We start from the raw sequence: 19661 nt of genomic DNA, 5'->3' as shown, positions 1-19661 counted from the left end.
ACTGATCAGGTGCTCAGCCTAGGAGTCAACACTGTCAAGTCCACGTGCCTCTTCCCCCCCCAATTCTACTCTGTGGTCTTTCTCTTCATTTTCCTTCCGCTCGGGTCACTCCTCTGTTCTCCACATAAGCTCTCACCCTGGCTGCCTTTGCACCACTCACCCCTGCTCCCTCCTGAACACTCCTTATCCAGCTGTCTGTCCAGATACCATCCGTCCTCGTGGGCCAACCTCAGATCACGGCTTCTCTAGGAGCCGCCAGATCCCATACTTCCCTTAAGGTTCCTCTCACTGTGCTTGTGGTGACGTGAGCGCCAATCTTACCACAAGCTCTCCTTGCATCTACTATGCGTAGTCATTAATAAATATTTATTAAATTCAACAGAACTGGAAACGAATAAAAGAGGGATAATAGTAACTAAACAAAAATACAGAAGAGAAAGGGAGAAGCAAAACACTGAGATTTCTATACCATGAACTCAAAAAGGCTACTTCAGGCAGAGCTATTTGCAGGACACCTACAGCAGAAGGGCTAAGGGCTTTTTTAAAAAAAAAAAAATAAATAAATAAAATAAAGAAGAAGAAGAAGATAGCAGGAGGAGAAGAATGAAGGGGGGAAAATCGGAGGCGGAGACGAACCATGAGAGACGATGGACTCTGAAAAACAAACTGAGGGTTCTAGAGGGGAGGGGGGTGGGAGGATGGGTTAGCCTGGTGGTGGGTATTGAGGAGGGCACGTTCTGCATGGAGCACTGGGTGTTATGCACAAACGATGAATCATGGAACACTACATCTAAAACTAAGGATGTAATGTATGGTGATTAACATAAGAATAAAAAAATAAAAAATAAATAAATGAAATAACACCTTTATTGAGATAATTAGCATACCATAAAATTCACTCCTTTAAAGTGCAATTCAGTGGTTTTTATATTCATGGGGTTGTGCAACCATACTATCTAATTTTAGAACATTTTCATCACCTCAAAAAGAAGCCCTGTACTCCCCATTCCCTCCCCCCTGGACCCTGCAACCATGAATCTCTGTTCTGTCTCTATGGATCGGCCTATTCTGGACAGTTCATAGAACAGAATCATACAATACGTGGGCTAAGGGCTTTGTAACTTCAAACAAGAAGCAACCTGTAGGTGCAATTTGCCGGAAAAATCAAGCTTCTAATGTTATCCTCAGTATTAAGATAACGATCAATCAAGGCACCACATTAATAAATCCTTGCATAATGTAATCACAGCTGCAGCCGGGTGGGTTGCTGAAGCTTTTTTTCTCTCAAGTAGGTATGGATTCAGCTTAGTGGGCATCTGAGCACCTGAGCAACAATGATGAACAGCGCTCAGAAATCATCTGAGCCCCTAGAGGGCACTCCCCTCCTTAGGAGACCCAGGCTGGCTGGTTGCGTTGGCTGAAAGGCAATATATACCGATGCTTTCCCTTCATGTCCTTTGCTTCCCAGATGACACAGAGTCCCAAGCAGGCATGAGTCCTAGCACAGCCCCTAAAGTGCTTGCAAGTCGAGCCTCTACTTATCTTTTTGAGCTTCCATGTTCTACGGGTTCCCCCACCTGCTGCACTTGAGCAACAAGGGCAATCTGCCATTCACCGAGTCTACTCACCCAACCAACCCTCTCCCCCAGCACCACAGCTCCGAGGCGCACTCCGCCTCAACTCTTTTGCCGCTGGTGAATTCCACACAACCTTAAGACCACCCACCCTACAAGGCCTTCTTCTCTGATCAAAAAGCAACCAGGATTACACTCTATGTTAACAACTAACTAGAACTTAAATAAAAACTTGAAACATTAAAAAAAAAAATAGGCAACCAGGATTGATTAATTTTCTCTCCTCTGACCTTCAATAGTACACATGGGTACCGAACTCTTGGGGCTGAACATGCTCATCCTATGAAATCAAAATCTTAACTGCCTCTCCTGTGAATTCCTCTAGTGCGGGGCAGGTCTTATTTGTCTCGTAAATGAAAAAAAAAAAAATGAGGATAAATCCAGAGAGTCAGAGATTAAACCATGCATTGCTTTTACGGGTATAAATTTCAGACTGAGAGCTAATAGGTATAGCACTTTTCAAAATTAGCGTGTGGAGGGCAAGACGATGGAACCTGTCTAGAATGCAGGTTCCAAGGTGCCACCCTCGGGGACTGTTCCTCTGCAAGTCTGGCGCAGGGCTCAGAATCTGCCTGCATCTCAAGCCCTCCAGGAGATTCCACTCAAGGGAACCCGTCCCCATGTTCTGAGCAACTTGCTCGCAGAGATGCAGGCTCTCAGCTGCCATGGCTTCATTTCCACTTCCCAGTAGAAAAAGCCAAGTCCAACGAGTTCTGTCATGTTAATAAGAATGATGATTCGTAGCACTTGCTCTCAATCATTTACAAAACCTCCTTCCTGCCCCAATACGATTGCTTAGGAGTGAGAGACGCGTGGCGTGAAGACAGGCACCACAGTGACTGGGTCATGCTATCGTCTGCCAGGAAATGTGTCACCCCTGGCCAGCCACACTGGGAGGCAGGTTTCTCGTCATAAAAATGAGATGGCTGGAGCGGAATGAGCTTTTTTCTCACTCGAAAATTCCACGCTTCTGTTACTGCCGTTCGCCTTCCCTTCACTGCAGCAGTCCGATCCTGGCTCGTGCCTTTCCCTGCGCCTCCCGGCGTCCACCCTGTCCTCGGAGCACATCACACGCCTGCACGCCCGCGCTGCCGGCTCCTCGTCCTCCTCCCCCACCCCCTTCTCCTTGCTGGCCCTCCACCGTCAGACCCAGCTCATGGTGGGCCTTCTCTCTGAAGAAGCTTTCTGGACTTTTTTTTTTTTTTTTTTGAGAAGGAGCATACGTACACATCTACAACTCTCTGTTTCCTACTAAAGAGGACTAAGCAATGCAGGAGAAGAAACGATAGGCCTGATCCTGGTGTCTCCAGATTCCTGGGCATATCCTCAGAACTGAAGTTAGGGCTTCACAATTTAGCTGAAGAATCAATAGTGTGCTTCACTAGAGTGACTAGAGACACCGTAAAGGAGACAAAGCCAGAGGGGGGCCAGAAGAGGCCGCAGGAGAGGAGTCCTCCTCGCTACTCCCACTGCTATTCAGCAAAGCACCAGAGTGCCCTGCGGTGGGCGCCGTGCAGAGCGGAGGCCAAATGTTATTCTAACATTCCCCTACAATAAACTCCTGCAGGGGAGGAAATGTGGAAGCAACAAACCACCTAGGCCTCATCTTCCCCGAGCAGACCCATATCCCGGCCCCACATCCTGGAGGGAAAACCACTCCATGAGGCTCTCCGCAAACAGTCCCTCCCAAACCTGCATGTACTCTGCACCTGACTGGATGCAGGAGCCCTTCAAAACGGGAGAAGCACCATCTGTAAATAAAAAAACTACTACTTATAGGGGGGGGGGGGGGGGGGGGGCCTCTCCCCTTAGTTAGGCAATAAGGAGAAATGTGGAAATAAAGGGCAAAAGGCACTTGTACTACTAGGATTCCATTCAGTGTATTAATGAAATAACGGTCAGGAATGGAAATTATGATGACACATAAAACCTAGTTCTGTAAAAAGCAGCTACAAGTTTAATTAAATTCGATACACTATTTTTGTACTGATTAAATTTTTTACCTCTTTTCAGGAATTCAGAAGTTAAAAAAGAGAGGGAGAGAGGGAGAGAGATACTGTAAATAAAACATCCTAAAATAAATGGGTTTCCCTCCTGAGGGTCTAACTATCCTTATGGAGAACTGCACTCCTTCCTCGGGAAGTTTCTTAGGATCCCAATTTTTCTCATGGCTCACCATAAGAGATTTGCTACTCACTCAGTAACAAACCCTTGGTCACCCTTTCTCAAGCTAATTCCTGCACGATGTCCCTGCGTTTCCACCCCCCAGGCAGTTACACACGCGTGTTACTTAGCCACACAAGCACCTGGCCCAGCTCTGAGGATCAGGCGCTTCCTTCCAACAGCTGTCCCCTCTCGATTTCACAACCAGAAACTGCAAATTCTTCACCACTTGCCCTTTCGGAGACAATAGTAAAATCAGCCTGCATTGTTGTTACGGTTATGTCTTGTTTTTTCCTGTGGGGAGCAATCAAAGGATATGCTCCAATACACAGAAGATATAACTTGAGGGCAATGAGGTAAAATATTCCTTTGCATTTCTAGTATCAGTCATAATGACAAAGTCTACTGTAGACCTTAATAAAGTCGTCACTGTAGCCCTTCTCTTCTGCTGTTCTCAAGGGGCAGATGATTACAGCGCCCTCAAGGTTGGCATGTGGCTCAGGAATCTTATCTTACAGTGCCAAGTTGAAAGAAAAGTGGTAGAAATGGTAGGAAAATGGAATCGATAAGCCCACATGGTTCCTCTAAGATTGGTAGTCACGTGCTAGAACCAGGCTCCACAGTAAGCAGGCGGGTTGAGGAGGCAATGGCTCTTCACACATGTCACCAGCTCAACGTGATGGCTTAAAGAAGAGAGTCGGGACAGTTCCAGAGGGATTCAGTCCTGGCAGCCAAGGAACCAGAGTACGTGCCCAGCTGGAAAGACTCCCCTGTGGGCCTGGGCCCCTGTTGAAACAGGAGAGCTGGGACCTGGCGGGCATCCTGAACCACCCTCCGTGGGTAGCCCAACAGTCTGACAACGACCGAGTCTCAGGAACGGAAGGCTTTCTGCCTTCGCGCCTCAGGTCTGGGGGAAAGACGCTGGCATTTGCTCTTCGTGGTCGGCAGGATGGGCTCGGAGAGTAAAAGGGCAGGAGTGAGAGATGCACGGAGAACCGGTGAGCAAGAAGAGGAAGAAAGAAGGGAAACCGGCGTGGCACGCTCCAGGAAGGAGGACTGGGATCGGATGTGGAGAGGAAGTCTGCACAAGCAACATAAGGTAATCCCATCTCAGAGCTGGGATCATGGACTACATCGGAACCGGGTGCCGTGGAACACGGAATCAGCTGATGTATGAACATACAATTGTTTCCGAATGATCTGCTGGGTGAGTACAAGCAGGGGCACTCAGCTGGGTGGGGCCGGGGATGCAAAGGCTTCTGGCTCTCAGTTCAGGGAGTTTAGTTTAGGAAGGAGTGGGATATACAATCACAAATGAGAACACAGTGGGATGTGAACTTTTCCATTTCCTCTCCGCAGCACATGAAGAACAAACACCAGAGATGTCAGGACTAACCTTCTATCTGAGAACCTGAACAGCCGGGGTGGCTAACATGCCTTGGAGCCCCCACAGCCACCTGGGGCCTGAGCTGCTGCTGACCTAGCGTGCATCGTGAAGCATGTGTCCACTTGGACCCGTGTGGGCTGTCAATTCCCAGACCTCTCATCCTTGTCATCAGTGCAAAGTGCAAGATCCTCTGGTTTCCTGTCCTCAAGAGCATTGCTCTGCTTCTTGGGGACTCATTCTTCCATTCCAACCTCTCTGCTTTCCCCAACCTTCCCCTTGCAGACAAACTCTCAACATCTGAACATCACTGCAAAGCGTGCTACTCAAATCAGTTTTGACACTTACCTGGCTTGACCCCAGATGGTATTTCCTTACAGCTGTCTTTAGTGAGACAGTGACTTCCCCCACACTCACTTATTCACCTGGGCTGGAAGGGAGGTCAACTGCCTCTGAGCTGACCACATCCTCCATGCTGTCACTTTCCTCCCTCATGCAGGCCCTCCCTCTCTGTGGCTCTGTCTCCCCTCCATTTCCTAAGGCGGGAGAGGTCAGAGAATGCACTTGGACATGAGGACAACCTTAGGTTTGCGTTCTCGCCATAAGGAGCTTATGACCTTGGGCAAGTTATAGCATCTCTCTTAGCCTCATCTGTGCTTTATGTAAGATAGGGATGATTAAAGTAATCCTATCTCCTGGAACTGCTCTGTGAACTAAATAAACTGATATATGAAAAGCACCTAGGACAGTACCTGGAACAGAGAAGCGCTCACCACCTCTTAGCTATTTTATATAATAATTTGGAAGGCCTCCATGTCTATGTGGACGAAGCACTTTCAACCCCCCGATCTCGCCTGATCTTTTGGAATCTGCGTCTTGCACACCAGCTCCTCGCTCCTGAGGCCAGAGCACTCTAAAATCTCTGAAGCCCAACACCTTACTCACTGATCACAACAGTTCATGCTCCTGGTCCTCTGATGCCCATGCTCCCACCACCTGACTCTCAGCCTCCCTGAGACCACTGTGCCCCAGAAATCTTTCCCTCTTTGCCCCAGCCTGGGCCTCATCCTGACTGTAACTCCTTAGCAACACAAGCCCAAACCCAGCGTTTCACCTGAGCCCTTATCTTCATGATGTCTTTAAACTTCTTGCCGCTTTAACCTCCATTCACATCTGGTCCCTCGACACCAACCCCAAGTTAGCTAAACCCAGAGAGGCCAAACCTGAATGTCTTTAGGAGTCAGGCAGGAATCCTGAAAGAGTAGAGGGCTATTGTGTAGACAACTCAAGAAGGTCTGTTCACTATTCATTCCATGATGAAATGCACAGTCCATGTTGCTACACCTTCCCATTGCTCAAAAGAAGCCATATTTTTACGTGAAGCATGCCAGTTTTAAAATGTAAATAATTAAAGATGAGGGGGGGAAAAAAAAGTGAAGCAAAGAAAACATGCCTTGGGGTCAAATTCAACCCCAAGCCTGCCAAGGGGCCAAGTGCAAACTGTGATACCAACCAACTACCTCCCTGTCTGTGTGGAGACCCGAACTATCGGTGGCTGCTGGAGGAAAGCCCAGTTGGGGCAGGGAGCTGTTCAACATCTTCAACACCGAAGTCCCTCCTGGGACTGTTACCTAACAGTCCTCCATTCCCTCCGAGAGTCACTTCCTCCATGATGCCTTCTCTGAGGAGAGGCCCGAAGACAAATGCCTGGAGGTGTGTGTGTGTGTGTGTGTGTGAAGGGAGGCTGTGAGTGGCTATCAGGGGGCAGTGGGGGTGCAGGTAAGGACATTCCAGGAACAGGAAGAACTTACACAAATTTGCAGAGGCAAGAAAGACTATAGTGTATTTAGGTTGGAGCAAAGGGCTCAGCCCACCAGGAGCATGTTACGTGTTGGGGTGGGGATTGGGAGATACACTGTAGGGGGACTTACGGGGGGAGGGAGTGGAGGGGAAAGACTAGTGAAGTAGCCCAGGGCTGGGTAAGAAGGGGCCGTGTGCACCACACTGTGACACATCTTTAATTGAAAACAATAGTAAAGTAATAAACCATCTTAAACAAGTGATGTAGTCCTGAAGGGGGGTGGTTTTTGGGGGGGGGGGGGGAAATCAACATTGTCATGAATTCCATTTTTCTTGAATCATAAAGATAGATGGGATTAGTGATACTGTTTTAAGCTGGAAGTCACATGAAAAGTTTAAAACTCAATGACCACAACAGCCTAGAATGCCCTTTCCTCTTTCTCCAGCTGATGAACTCTGACTCATTCTTAAAGACTCAGCTCAAAAGTCAAATCCAACAGTTTTCCAAATCAGAATTAGTATCTTTTTGCTCTATGAGCTGTTTTTTTCTTTTTTTGCACACTTCTGCATGTAGTACTTTAAACTGTAACGATTTATATGTGTTTGCCTTCCCTTTAGACTGTAAGCTCCTTAAATCAGTGTCTACATCTTATTCCCACCAGGTAACACAATGTCCAGGACTCAATAAATACTCAGTCATTCCCTGAACAGACCAAACACACAAAGGGGTTTTGATGCTAGGACTCGATGCAAATCAACTATCTATTAACTTAATTAAAAGCAATTATTGAATATTTATTTACCTGTGCTCAGCACTAATGAGAGAGAGACATATTAAGGAGCATCCTTGCCCTCAAAAATACACAATCTAATGTCTCAAGAAGTATCATTAAGAGTCTTCAGGAATCCATGACCTAGTTACGGTAATCAAAGTACTTGATCATATCATAAGAGCCATGACATACAACTTCTTTCCTTTTAAAAAAAAAAAAGGCAAAGTCAGGAAAGGGCAATTTAAGATGCACTTGTCTGTGTGATATATTCACAGATTAAGTGAGCATCAAGTTCAAGAGAAACAAGCTGTCTTCACCATCTTATTTGCAGTTAAGCAGTTAAATGTCTACTGGGCAAATATAACCCTGAACTCTCTGCAAAGTGTGTCTACACAACGAGGAGCCCTGTCACTTACATCCAATGTACAGGGGCAAATGAACAGTAAAATACAATCCATGAAATCTGCGGTTGCTTCGGGCATTTCCAGAGGAAGGAGGATTTCTAACATTTTAGATTTGCTTATTAGTCACGTGAATAGCTTCACAAAACCTTTTTGCCAAACTGTCTGGAGCTGATGTATTTGCCTATGTCATGATGATGATAATATCAAATGAGGGTGGGTGGGGAAAGTCTTCTGAGGTTCAATATTATCCATGCAGTGCAGTCTGCTTTCCAAGTCCTATGAACTGGAGTTGAATTACTTTCTTTCAGTGAGTGTCAGAGGGCCAGGTATTCAATGTCTGGTGATGACCAGGCCAAACTGTAAGCCACTCAAAGAGAGCCTTCCACTTTGTTTCAGGACTTAAATACAAAAGAAGACTGGATAGTGGTCATTTTCACGGCGAAATGCAACAGGCGTAAAGCACTAATATAGGAAGAACAGGGCTTAACACATCTGAAGTGAATTATTGACAAATTAAACTCTCTACTAGGGAGATAGTTCATCTCCATGGACAAGGGCTTTACTTCTAGGAAAGCATATTTTCTTCCATCTGGGGATAAGTCCAATAACAACATGGAATTCCTAAAATTATTTTGTTTTAAAAACATCAGAGTTTAATATAGACTCTGGCTTTTTTAGTTATGAGTTGACTTGCTCTTTTGGGCCAAACATTACTGTGGCAGAGGGCAACAGAATAGATGTTCTTTTCTTAGTTGAGAAAGAAGGACTTCAAATAGATTTCCAAATTTTTTTCTGGATGTGTTTAAAAACAGAGGGAATGCTACCATGATAGCATGTCAAGAATCAGGAATGTTTTAGATCTGAGCTATGCTAATGCATATTTTACATATTGTATAATTTAATTTTACAACAGTCCCAAAAAGCAGCTGGATAAATTATCCAAATTCAAGAGAACATCCAAAAAGTGAACTGAATTAGAGAAATCTGTCCTAACAGACTAATCTTACAAAAAAAAAAAAAAGTTATTAAGTGCCATCTTCTTTGAGACAATGTCTTGGGAACAGATGGATACGATAATTAATTATAAGACTCTTAATTTGATGAAGTCCTTTTGAGAATGCCTATTTGGGGACAATTTCCACTGGCTAGCTTGTGTAGGCGTGATACAAGCAACTTAATTACCTAGCACAATGTTAAAAGCATACACATCTATAATAAATATCATTTGATGACCTAAAGAACTTAACACTGTCTCAGAGAAGAGCTAAGAGTGCTCTCTGAGCTCTGAGAAGGGACCTATCGGTTCCAAGCCACCCTCAGGAAGTACCTGGCTTTGACACATGTGTCTGGTTGGGCTGATGTGTCCTGTGTTGAGAGTCTTGCCCTCTGTGTTCCTGGCCTTGCATAATCCTCCCACCCACCACTCCCACCCCTCCAACACCATCCTCGAGGCTCTGACTAGCAGAACAATAGACGGAGGCTCTGGAGATAGTTGGCTGAGGAGCTCTGGAAAGTTCAACCACCCACGTGTATGTACATTAACAGGAAGCTAAGGGACTCCTAATACAGTCATTCCAAAACTACTACTCAGAAGTGGACAGACGAGTAAGAAAATCCACTGCGTTCCCAATGACACGGGACCTGTAGGATCCCAAGATTAAAAACGATATGCAAAGAGGGAGGGATGTGAAAAATTATAATCAGCTTTTCTGTATGTGTGCTTTTTGAAGTCCTTGATCTGAGTTTGGAGCTACAGATGGCAAATTATTTTACAGCTTTTTCTTAAATTCATTTCCATTATTTGGTAGAAAGCCAGTCTGTTAATCGATTCTTTTCTTGAAGGCAGATCACTCTCTGTGTGTTCCCTTCTTACTACCTTCCAAAAAGTCTGGAACTTTCTTGAAGCTGGCAGAGCTGATGTCTGTAGGTGTTGAGCTCCTTCAAGCCTAAGCCACATCTTATTTATCACCATGCCCCAAACCAAACCAAGCCCAGTGTTCTCTGTCTTCCATGAGGCCCTCAAGGAGTCTCTGATATTTTCAAAGCTGCACCTTGTTTTTACTCACCGTAGCTTTGTGGTTAAATTAATTTTTATTTAACTCAAGGGCTTCTTCTGAACGGAAGGGACAACCTGCCAAAGACTTCATTCTGACAGCCTCATCTGGTAGAGCCAATGTCAGGCTGTGAATTCTGGAACCCCAGAAAAGAAAGCTCCTTCTCTAAAAATCTCTATGCATCTCTTCATAAGAAACGGTGTGACGGTAATCTACTAAGAGTCTATTATCATAATACAATGTAGCACCAACAAGACCGGTTTTTCTTGAGAGCACAGGGAAACCAAGATTGAGGAATGGGAACGAAGCATCCTAGATTCTCAACCCAAAGCAGCTGAATACAAACATCGAGATGTTACAATGAAAGTAAAGGAAATTTATGACTTTTGTTCTGGTCATGGGCTGTGTGTCTGATGTATCCTTCAGATACAATGGGGTTGGCATCCTTCCTTTTATCTTATTTCTCTTCCTGGAATCACAGTGTTTCAAGCTGTTATGACAGGGTATGAGTGGGAAATTGTCTTCTAAGGTCAACGTCTTAGAGAAATAAAACTGAGGATCAAACAAAGAGAAGGGGAACTTAATTCAGTAGATCTTTTTTTATTTTAACAGTCGTAGAAAGAAACGGTCCTCTCATAAAGTCAGGAATAGAGAATCTAACGCTCCTGTACCCGTATAATGCTGGGTGTGGGCGTCTGTGTGCGTACACAAGTTAGAGTAAAACACAGAAAAACCCAGTAAGAATATGGAGGAGCTGAATAAAGAGGGATAGGGAAAACAGACGAAGATAAAACCTCAGCAAAAGTCAAGGAGCAAGAGCTGGGGAGAAGCAAGTACAAACATGGTCCGGGAGCCAGTGAGCAGCCACGAGCAGGTTGCTGTTCACGCCCATGAGCGTGCGGGGCTAGCAGGGTGCGACGCACATCACATCCTCCCCCAACACACCCAGCAAAGCAGGCTGACAGGCAGAGATGTCCACCTTCTACTAGAAAGCAATTTAAGAGAGTAAACCCTTTTTTTATGGATTCAGCCTTTGACCAGATATTCTCCAATCCTGCTATATAAGGGACTCTCTATTTACAGATGTAAAAAAAAAAAGAAGCAACTAGCAATATTCCATTAGCCAATGACCAGCAGGTCATCTACTTAACTGGATTATCACCCGGCTTTCACAATTCAACCAGTCTGATTACCCTGATTTAAGTCACTGGTCTTATAAGTTTATTTCATTTTGCCTTTCTTAAGTTGTTTTTCTTTTTTTTTTTAAAGAAAATGAAAAAAAAGTGAATATAATTGTTTGATGACTTCATTTAGACTTTCTTCCCTTCCTATTACTATGCAAACCATATATTTCTCCCAGTATCTTGTGAGTCCTGGAATTTTCTAAAATGTTCCTTCTTTCTCACCGAAGAGTTTCCTAGCACCAGTGGCTTGGGTTCTTTCCCCTCTCAAGGGCTTGGGAAAGTCAAAGAACTTAAAGGTAGAAGTTACTTCTGAGATCATCAAATCCCTCTTCCCCTTTTTCTCTCTCAGAGAAGAAAACAGACGCAGACAATATGAGAGCCTTGTCCAAATTCATGCAGAAGTGGGCCTAGATTCCTGCACACAACCTTCAGGTGCGTGCGCTCTCTGCATGGCACCAGGTGACGTGTGGAGGAACATTCCTTCGCTGCTGAACAGTTTTCTCCCGTGCACACATTTGCTCACGGACTATAGTAACAAAGGGAAGTATAGCACATGGTATGTTAGGTTAAGTGGTGGGGCCAGGCACAGGTGGGTGGGGAGTGAGCTCAAGGCCACAGGGGACAGTGAGCCTAGTGGCTTGTGCTCACACACCCTGCCTCTACCACTCACCGGGCAGGACCCCTTTCCCGGTTCACCAGGCTCCATCTCTGAAACAGGAGAGCCATATAACCTGCCACCCAAGGAGGAGCACTATGATTTGGGTTTGTCTACATTTCCAGGGGAGCTGTACCTGGAATGTAATGTGCTCAAGATATTCTATTATACTTTTTGGTAAAGACCAAAGTCACATATTAGTCAACATTTTCGCTAACAGATAATCTAAAACTTTTAAATGACTTTGGATAAGGAAAAAAAAAAAAGTTAAAAATGCTTCTAAAATCTTGATTTAAAAATAAAACAGGTTTTTCAGTGTAGTGTCTCAGAAAGCAAGAGATATAAATGTTCCAGATATAGGTTCTGGAAGAGAATCAAACCTGTTAGTCAGAAAGAGGCTGGAGCCAGGAGGGAGCTTGGGAACCTGGCTGGCTGCACTGTGTACAACCCAGGGAAAACCCTATTTTAAGTCTGAACATCATAAACAGTGACTTCATTGATTGCCACCTCAAAATAACCAGATTGGATTTTTCTCAGTAACTTTTAAGGAATGCATATTTACATACAGAAACTGATCACAGAATGGTTTCAGAACAAAAAATTTGGGACAAATCTCATTAAAATAAATTTTAAAGGGGTCACTGTAACATATTCCATTCATTCATCTTCTTAATAAAAATACGGAAGTCATTAAATAACAAGTCAAAAGGCATAAGGGTATTGAAAAACGCATTTGACTGACAGTGAGAGGAAATAAGGTAGAGGTATTACTGTCTAGATTTTTAACTAGTTAATGTCTGCCCTATCAGCCTGTATCTAAAAAGGCATGAAAAATTATAGAGGCGATGGAAAGCCCCTGTAAAATTAGGCACATAACCCTGGATATAGCAAAGAGGGAGGAGTGTAAAGAAAAAAAAAAACTGTGATCTAGGAGCCATCTTCTTGAGAAGCAGCCCAACTGCGTGGAGGTCTGGACTAGCTGACACAGGGGAACTGGATCTATCCTCCGGCTACATGTAGTGGGGGTCCATTTCTCTCGGAAACCATGACATAACCAACCATTATAGAGGAGAATTTCTACGCAACATCTCTGCACATTTGGTGTTTGTTTTTAACATTGACCTGGTTTCACCAGGCACATCTTGTGGCATCCAAAAATGACATTCCCTGTTAAACCAAGTTTGCCTAGGCAGTCACAACTTTAAGGAGAGGAGCTAAAAATAATGGTCAGCTAAACGATGCCCAAGCTAGATTGGTGCTCAGAGGCTCCTCCATCATGGGTCTACTCCCAGGTGAACTGCCCACTCCCACTGGCAGGCCAAGAGAGCAGCCAAGAGGTCACTGCTGATGGGAAAGCAGCTTGGCTACAGGATACCTGAATGACACCTGAGGACACAGAGCCCCAGGCTCGGAAGGACCTTAGTCTTTGGAAAAGAATCCCATAGTTGCAGCAAGCACTCCAGCAAATTTCTAGAATCAGAGAATGAAATCTAAAGGGCACCTATTTGGTCAAATGTATATTACGGTGGGTTAAAAAGGGCCACAAATTCGTTGCAGTTTCTCCCATCAAGAGGTGGAATCTACTGCCAACTCTTTGAATCAGGGGTCACCCTACAACTTGCTCGGAACAACAGAATGTGGCAGAAGGGAGGCTGTGTGACTTCCAAGTCCCGTCTGTTAAGGCTTTGCTACTTGCTCTCTCGCTTCTGCCATCGCGGGAGAAGCGCAGGATGAAAGACCCCACAGGGGGTGACAGGCCCTTCCAGCCATCCGGGCTGAGTTCCCAGACATGGGAGTGACGCCACCTTCGACCATCAAGCCCTACACAACCTGCCAGTGGACGATGGAAGAACCTCCCAGTTCACACACAGAGCCACAAGAAATAACAAACATCTATTGTTCTAAGCTACTACTTTAGCGGGTGGTTTGCTACACAACAATGAATAACCGACATCTATGCATATTGTGTTAATATGTATGATGCTGAAATAAATACATACGTTGGTGAAATATAAATTCATAATCACTGATACATTTCCTGGGCTTAAAAAAAACCCCAGCAAAACACTTATTAAAAAAAAAACAAAACTGCAGTGGAGAGGACGAGGCTTCGGATCAAAGAACTTGGGTTGAAGACTCGGCCCCGTGCTCTGATCCTTATACCAAAGAACACTTATGATTTTGCATAAGTCACTTGTTCTCTCAGCCTCTGTTTTCATATCTCTAAATTCCCCATGGAATCAGAAATGATGATGAGATGAGAACAACAAAAGTGGAAAAGCTTTGTAAACAGCAGGGCACATTACACAGTTAAGCTGTCCTCGTTATTGCTACCTTCACGTTACTTAAATACTTTGTCCCTCGCTGCAAAGATGCCATTTGGATCACTGTACCTGATACAACTTCCTCTGTTGTAAGTTTCCTTTTACATGGAGGTGTTTGTATGCACACAGAGCCTTCCAAAGACCACGGGTGTCGTGAACCCCCTGGACAGTCCTGGTTTTCCTTTCTGCCGTCATACAGCATTTAGGCCCCCGGCCACTAACTCTCCTTTCTTTTCACTGTCTCCTGAAAGGTGTGATGAACTCACATCCTATTCCAGGGCCAAGAGAAGAGAGAAGGGTGAAAAGAATTGGCAGGGTGCTTGGAAACCTAAAACCTAGCTGAGGAAAGAAGAATTAAAAATGGTTAGGAGGTAATTATATCACATGTAAGAATGATGTCAAAATGGGATGAAGTTCAGGAAAAGACAGCAAAAGAGGGGAAAATGAAGGCTGGGCCATTAAGAAAAAGCAGAAATGCAGCAAGCAAAGAAGGGATAAACTGTATGTAGAAAGGGCAGAGGTAAGGTGGGAAAACCAGGGTTTGTCAGGAATAGAAGAGGAAAGAGAGATCCATGCACAATAAGAACATCTAGAGGGTACTGTCTGTCACTTCTAAGAGCCCAATTTATGCTTGATGAACGAATGAGTAACTGAAAACAGACAACTCAAAAGAAAATTCACAAACTGCACAAGGATTCACCCAGAAATAGGACAGTTAGGGGCTTGAATGGGTAAAACAGTCTCACTGGGAATGAAAGGGAGGAATTTGTTCTTTAAGGTGAGGGAGAGAAAGTCCCCAAGCCCCTTTCCTTGTCTCTGGAAGTCCAATAAATCCTTACAAAACAGGTAAAGCTCTACTGATATTTTACCTTCACCATAACTGTAAAGGGCTGTCCCCCTGAATTCTCCACATCATTGGTTTTTGCTATGAAATGGCTCTAGGTTCTTAATAATGCTCTTTGTAAACATGCTGGCAAATATCAATTAGAACAGAATTTTACATATTCCAAAATGCTCTTCTTTTTACCTAAACATCATGCTCTTAAAGACATAAATCACACAAAAGAATAAAGTTATGAAGTTTTTTTCTCTTAAAATACTGTGATTATTCCATATTAGGCTCTCTTGTTTTTATTTCCATTTTCACATGGATTGTTTGGGTTTTTATTCTCTTGCCAAAGTATGATCTATCATCCTCCTTAGTAAGTGGGAACCCACTTAATATGCTAAACTAGGTTTAGCCATGGTCTGAGCATATTCTGCATTTACTGATTCATTCAGTACTAAGGCATATACAGAGGAAAAGAAAGAAGACACAATTCCTGACCTCTAGAAATGTCCTTAGTTGGTGAGACAAGACTATGCATATAACAGTTAAATAACAATGCAAGGAAATATGTGATTAACTGGCAACACAGAAAAGAATATGTTAGGAGTTCCTAGGGAGTAGGATGGGTGTTGGTTGAAGCATGAAGACCTTCTGGATAAAATGGAATTTAATTGGAGTCCTGCCGGGTGAACAATATTAGAAAAGGTGGAAGGGAGAGATAAAGGCTTTGAGAGGTGACCTTGGTGCTCGGAATGAAGAGTTTCTGTAGTCCTGAGAAGTGGGCCATAAAGAAAGATGTTGGGTAAAAAGCACAGGCTTTTAAAGTGAGACAAGAAGTAGTATTACCACCCAACAGGAGGATAACAGGAGACTAAAAATATTCACTTTTCTCTCCAACAAATAAATCAGCATGGCGTGGAGTGGGCCTACTCATTCATTCATTCATTCACTCATCAACAAATGTAAGTTGACACATTATAGCGATTCCTATTCTAGGTACTAAAGGCTGTAAAATACTCCCTTCCCTTGAAAAATCACAGAGTAGGAAATATTGACCAAAAAAAAAAAAAAAATCAATGATTTCAATTTGTTATAAAAAGTGCTTAAAGAGATACATGGGAATTTGTTTATAAGCAGCAGAGGGTACCTAAGTCATCCTCAGGGCTGAAGACTGAAAACACTTCAAAGAGAAGGAAATGCAGTCCTGAAAGGAGGACAGGCAGAAGTTGTAGGAGGGCAGAAGTTGTAGAAGGCTCTCGGGAAAGTCAACTGAGCCTGCGTGAGCGAGCATGAGCGGGAACAAGCGTAAGCGTGAACGAGCATGAGTCTGCATGCATGTGAGCCTGCATGAGTGTGAACGAGCGTGAGCCTGCGTGAGTGAGCGCAGGGAGGGGTCTCATCCAGGTGGGAGCACAGGATGGATGTGGAGAAGGGGCAGGGAGTGCGCAGGGGTCACTGACTATCTAAAATACAGGAAACTAAAGGCTGTGAGAACTTACCCCTTCCCTGCAAATAATTTACAGTGGGATTTTGAACGACTTCCTTCTCTGTTTTCAATTTCTTCCTTAGAGGCACCTTTAGCTGACTGACCATTCTTTAGTCCTGAATGCCAATGTCAAAATTATGTCAACACAATAATAACCATCCTAAGGTTTATGTTTACAAGACTCACAGAAGCTTGGAGATAAAACGGAAGACATCTAAGTTCAACCTCCTTTCCAATGCAACATTTCTTCTAAGCATTGCTGGCGGGTGGCCATCCAGACGGAAAGAAATCTCTCCAGCTCCGGGGAGCTCAGGAAGCAGCCCAATTCATCACTGTACATCATTAGTTGTGAGAAAATTTTTTTCCTTAAACTGAGATTAAATATGTCTTCCAGTAGCTTTGACCCACTTTGACCCCCTAGAGGGACTGAAAAATCACCTACTGTGCCTCCTACATGCAGATGGTATAATGTTAACATTTATAAGAGTGACTTGAGAATTGTCCCTTTTCCTCACTGAAGGACTTGTTAATTAACAACTGGCTTAGTTTTGATTAATTAGGTTCTGTAATGTAATGTGCCACCTTCCTTTTCATGAAGACCTTGAAGGGACATCTGTTACTGTTAGTAGCGCTCCCTCATCCTCCATTACTGATTGGTAATACCTTCTATTTGCACAGTGCTTCACCGTTTCCAAGCATCTTCAGATACATTTTCACATCATAATGTCATAAGAAGGGGCTGCACCACTGTTGGTAGGTTACCTTCATAAAAACCTTTGTATCTCCTTTATGATACAGTATAAAGGATAGGACAAGTGGTGTAAAATATATCTGAGAGACTCCAAGAGCTTTTTTTTTTTTTTTTTAATATTTTTTATTAATTTTGAGAGAGAGAGACAGGGAAAGAGAGAAAGCACAAGCAGGAGGAGCGACAGAGGCAGAGGGAGAAGCAGGCTCCCCGCTGAGCAGGGAGCCTGATGTGGGGCTTGATCCCAGGACCCTGGGATCATGACCTGAGCCGAAGGCAGACGCTTAACTGACTGAGCCACCCAGGCACCCCACTCCTAGAGCTTCTGACAGGACAAAGGGTAGGGGAAAACTAATGTATTTTAAGAGAAGAAAAGAAGAGTAATTATCAGAAAACACTCTGGATGTCTACACTCCATAACTGGCACTTAGGGACCATATATATTCCTATCTTATCAGGCCATTTGTAAAATCACAACTACTCCTACAACAAACACAGATGGGAAGTGCCTGCCACTGGACTGGGATTGGGACAGACAGAGGTTAGAAAGGGAGCAAAAGAAGGCACCCTTTCAACCGTGGATATTAAATGTAGAGCAGAATAGAAAGAAATGAATTGACTTAGTCAAAACGATGCCTTAGCAGCCTGGGAAAGACGGAGGAGAGGTCACGGCAGGGAAAAGGGGAGGGCATCTCGGCAGGAGAAACAGAATATAAACTCCATGTTTCCAAGCATAGTCTTCCCCAAAGCCAAGCACAAAGGGCCAGCTCCACGGTGGTGCTCTGAAGACTGTCTAGGACAAGACCTGGAGACGTCATGCTCTGGAGTGAGCCTCATCCTCTAGGGCTAAGTGGATGTCCTGCTACTAGGACTAAAACGACAGCAACTTTTTCCCCAGCAAGCCAAAGAGAGCTGTGTCTGTTCCTAGAAGGCATCAAAAGAATTCAGACTCCTCTCTGCCTCAGCAAGTAACAGGTCTGGGTAGATGTGTGACTGCAAATGGTAAGGATCCGTGGGGAGCAGTTCCGTGAGGCAGGCAGCGTTTCATCCCATTGGACACAATGGTGAAGTACCTGTAAGATTCACTGCGGAGGATCAAATGATGTGCCTACTCTGATCCACACCTTGCTGCCTCCCTGAGTGCATCCTGCTGAGGGACATACTTGCCTGGACAGTTCCCAGCCTGCGAAAGTGCACAGCTACCCCGATACTGAAGAATCCAGAAGGCTTAGTGATTTAACCTGATGACAGCTGGCTTTGATCCAAGGAACGATACATGTAAACACCAAGTCGCAGTCACAGTTCCGATTTCTCCCCACAAACAGGAGAATTTTAGGTTTCCCTGATACTTAGGGGAAACAAACTGCATGCCTGAATCCGTGCTAACGCACAAGACCAAGGAGAAAAGCTGATAAACCGATGACAAACCAACCTTGTGGGCAGGGTGCAGCAACCGTCCGCCGTGAGTCGGACTTGAGTCTCGTAGCTGTCCAGAGGGCACACGGCCTGCTGAACGGAGGGGCACTCCACGGTGCTGCAGTCCACGCTGAAAACTGAGAGGGGCAAACAGAAGCACCATTTACTGTTACATTTACTTGCATTTCGAGTCCCAGCACGAAACTCTGGCCCTTTGCAAAGGGCTGCAGGTTCCTTGCGTCCCAGAACCCTCTCCTAGCAATGACATTTTTATTTCAGCCAACAGTAGAGAACTGCAATGTGTCCCTTATCAGTGCCAGGACTTGTTAATTAACAACTGGATGAAGGGCTAAGTGGATGAAGTCCTCTTAGCCCTTCCTAAGCCCTCTAAGCCCGTCCTATGAAGATGATGGGGGAGAATGAGAAGGGCACCAGTGGTGGTTACGTGGCTGGAGAGAGTCAGCCAGCCAGAGGCGCTTCTCGTGGGACACGGCAAGAGACGGACAACGGATTGTTTGGCTTCAGGCATTTATCTAGCAGTAGGGGAAAAAAAAACAAAGAAAAACCTCTGACCAACAGTTAGAAACTTGCAAACAGGAAAATCACTATCGTCTAGACCTGTTCACAGACCACATTAGAAATGCCACAAGAACAAGGATGTTAGAAATAATAATAAAGCAAGAAGTAGCTGTGAAAGGACAACAAATCAAATGTAGCAAAGAAGGTGAGTGAACAGTCTAAGAAGTCTCAGCACATGCCATCAAGTCAGCGGAGGGACGGTGGGGGCTGGCAGGGAGAAAGACTGGG

The 19661-nt window shown here is 44.6% G+C and overlaps 1 protein-coding gene across 4 annotated transcripts in view; it reads right to left on the bottom strand.

Moving 5' to 3' along the window:
- The window catches only part of CRIM1 (cysteine rich transmembrane BMP regulator 1), a 186798-nt gene that overhangs the window by 82658 nt on the left and 84479 nt on the right, over window positions 1–19661 (bottom strand). For all 4 annotated transcript variants that reach the window (XM_021697804.2, XM_021697801.2, XM_021697802.2 and 1 more), the window contains exon 4: window positions 18871–18991. In XM_021697804.2, the coding sequence (XP_021553479.1) occupies window positions 18871–18991 (121 nt within the window). The remainder of the gene's footprint in view (window positions 1–18870; window positions 18992–19661) is intronic.

Source organism: Neomonachus schauinslandi, chromosome 10 (assembly GCF_002201575.2).
Source record: "Neomonachus schauinslandi chromosome 10, ASM220157v2, whole genome shotgun sequence".
Taxonomy (NCBI): Eukaryota; Metazoa; Chordata; class Mammalia; order Carnivora; family Phocidae; genus Neomonachus; species Neomonachus schauinslandi.
Note: the sequence above shows the minus strand (reverse complement) of the source record. Positions and strands in the feature narration are given on the sequence as shown.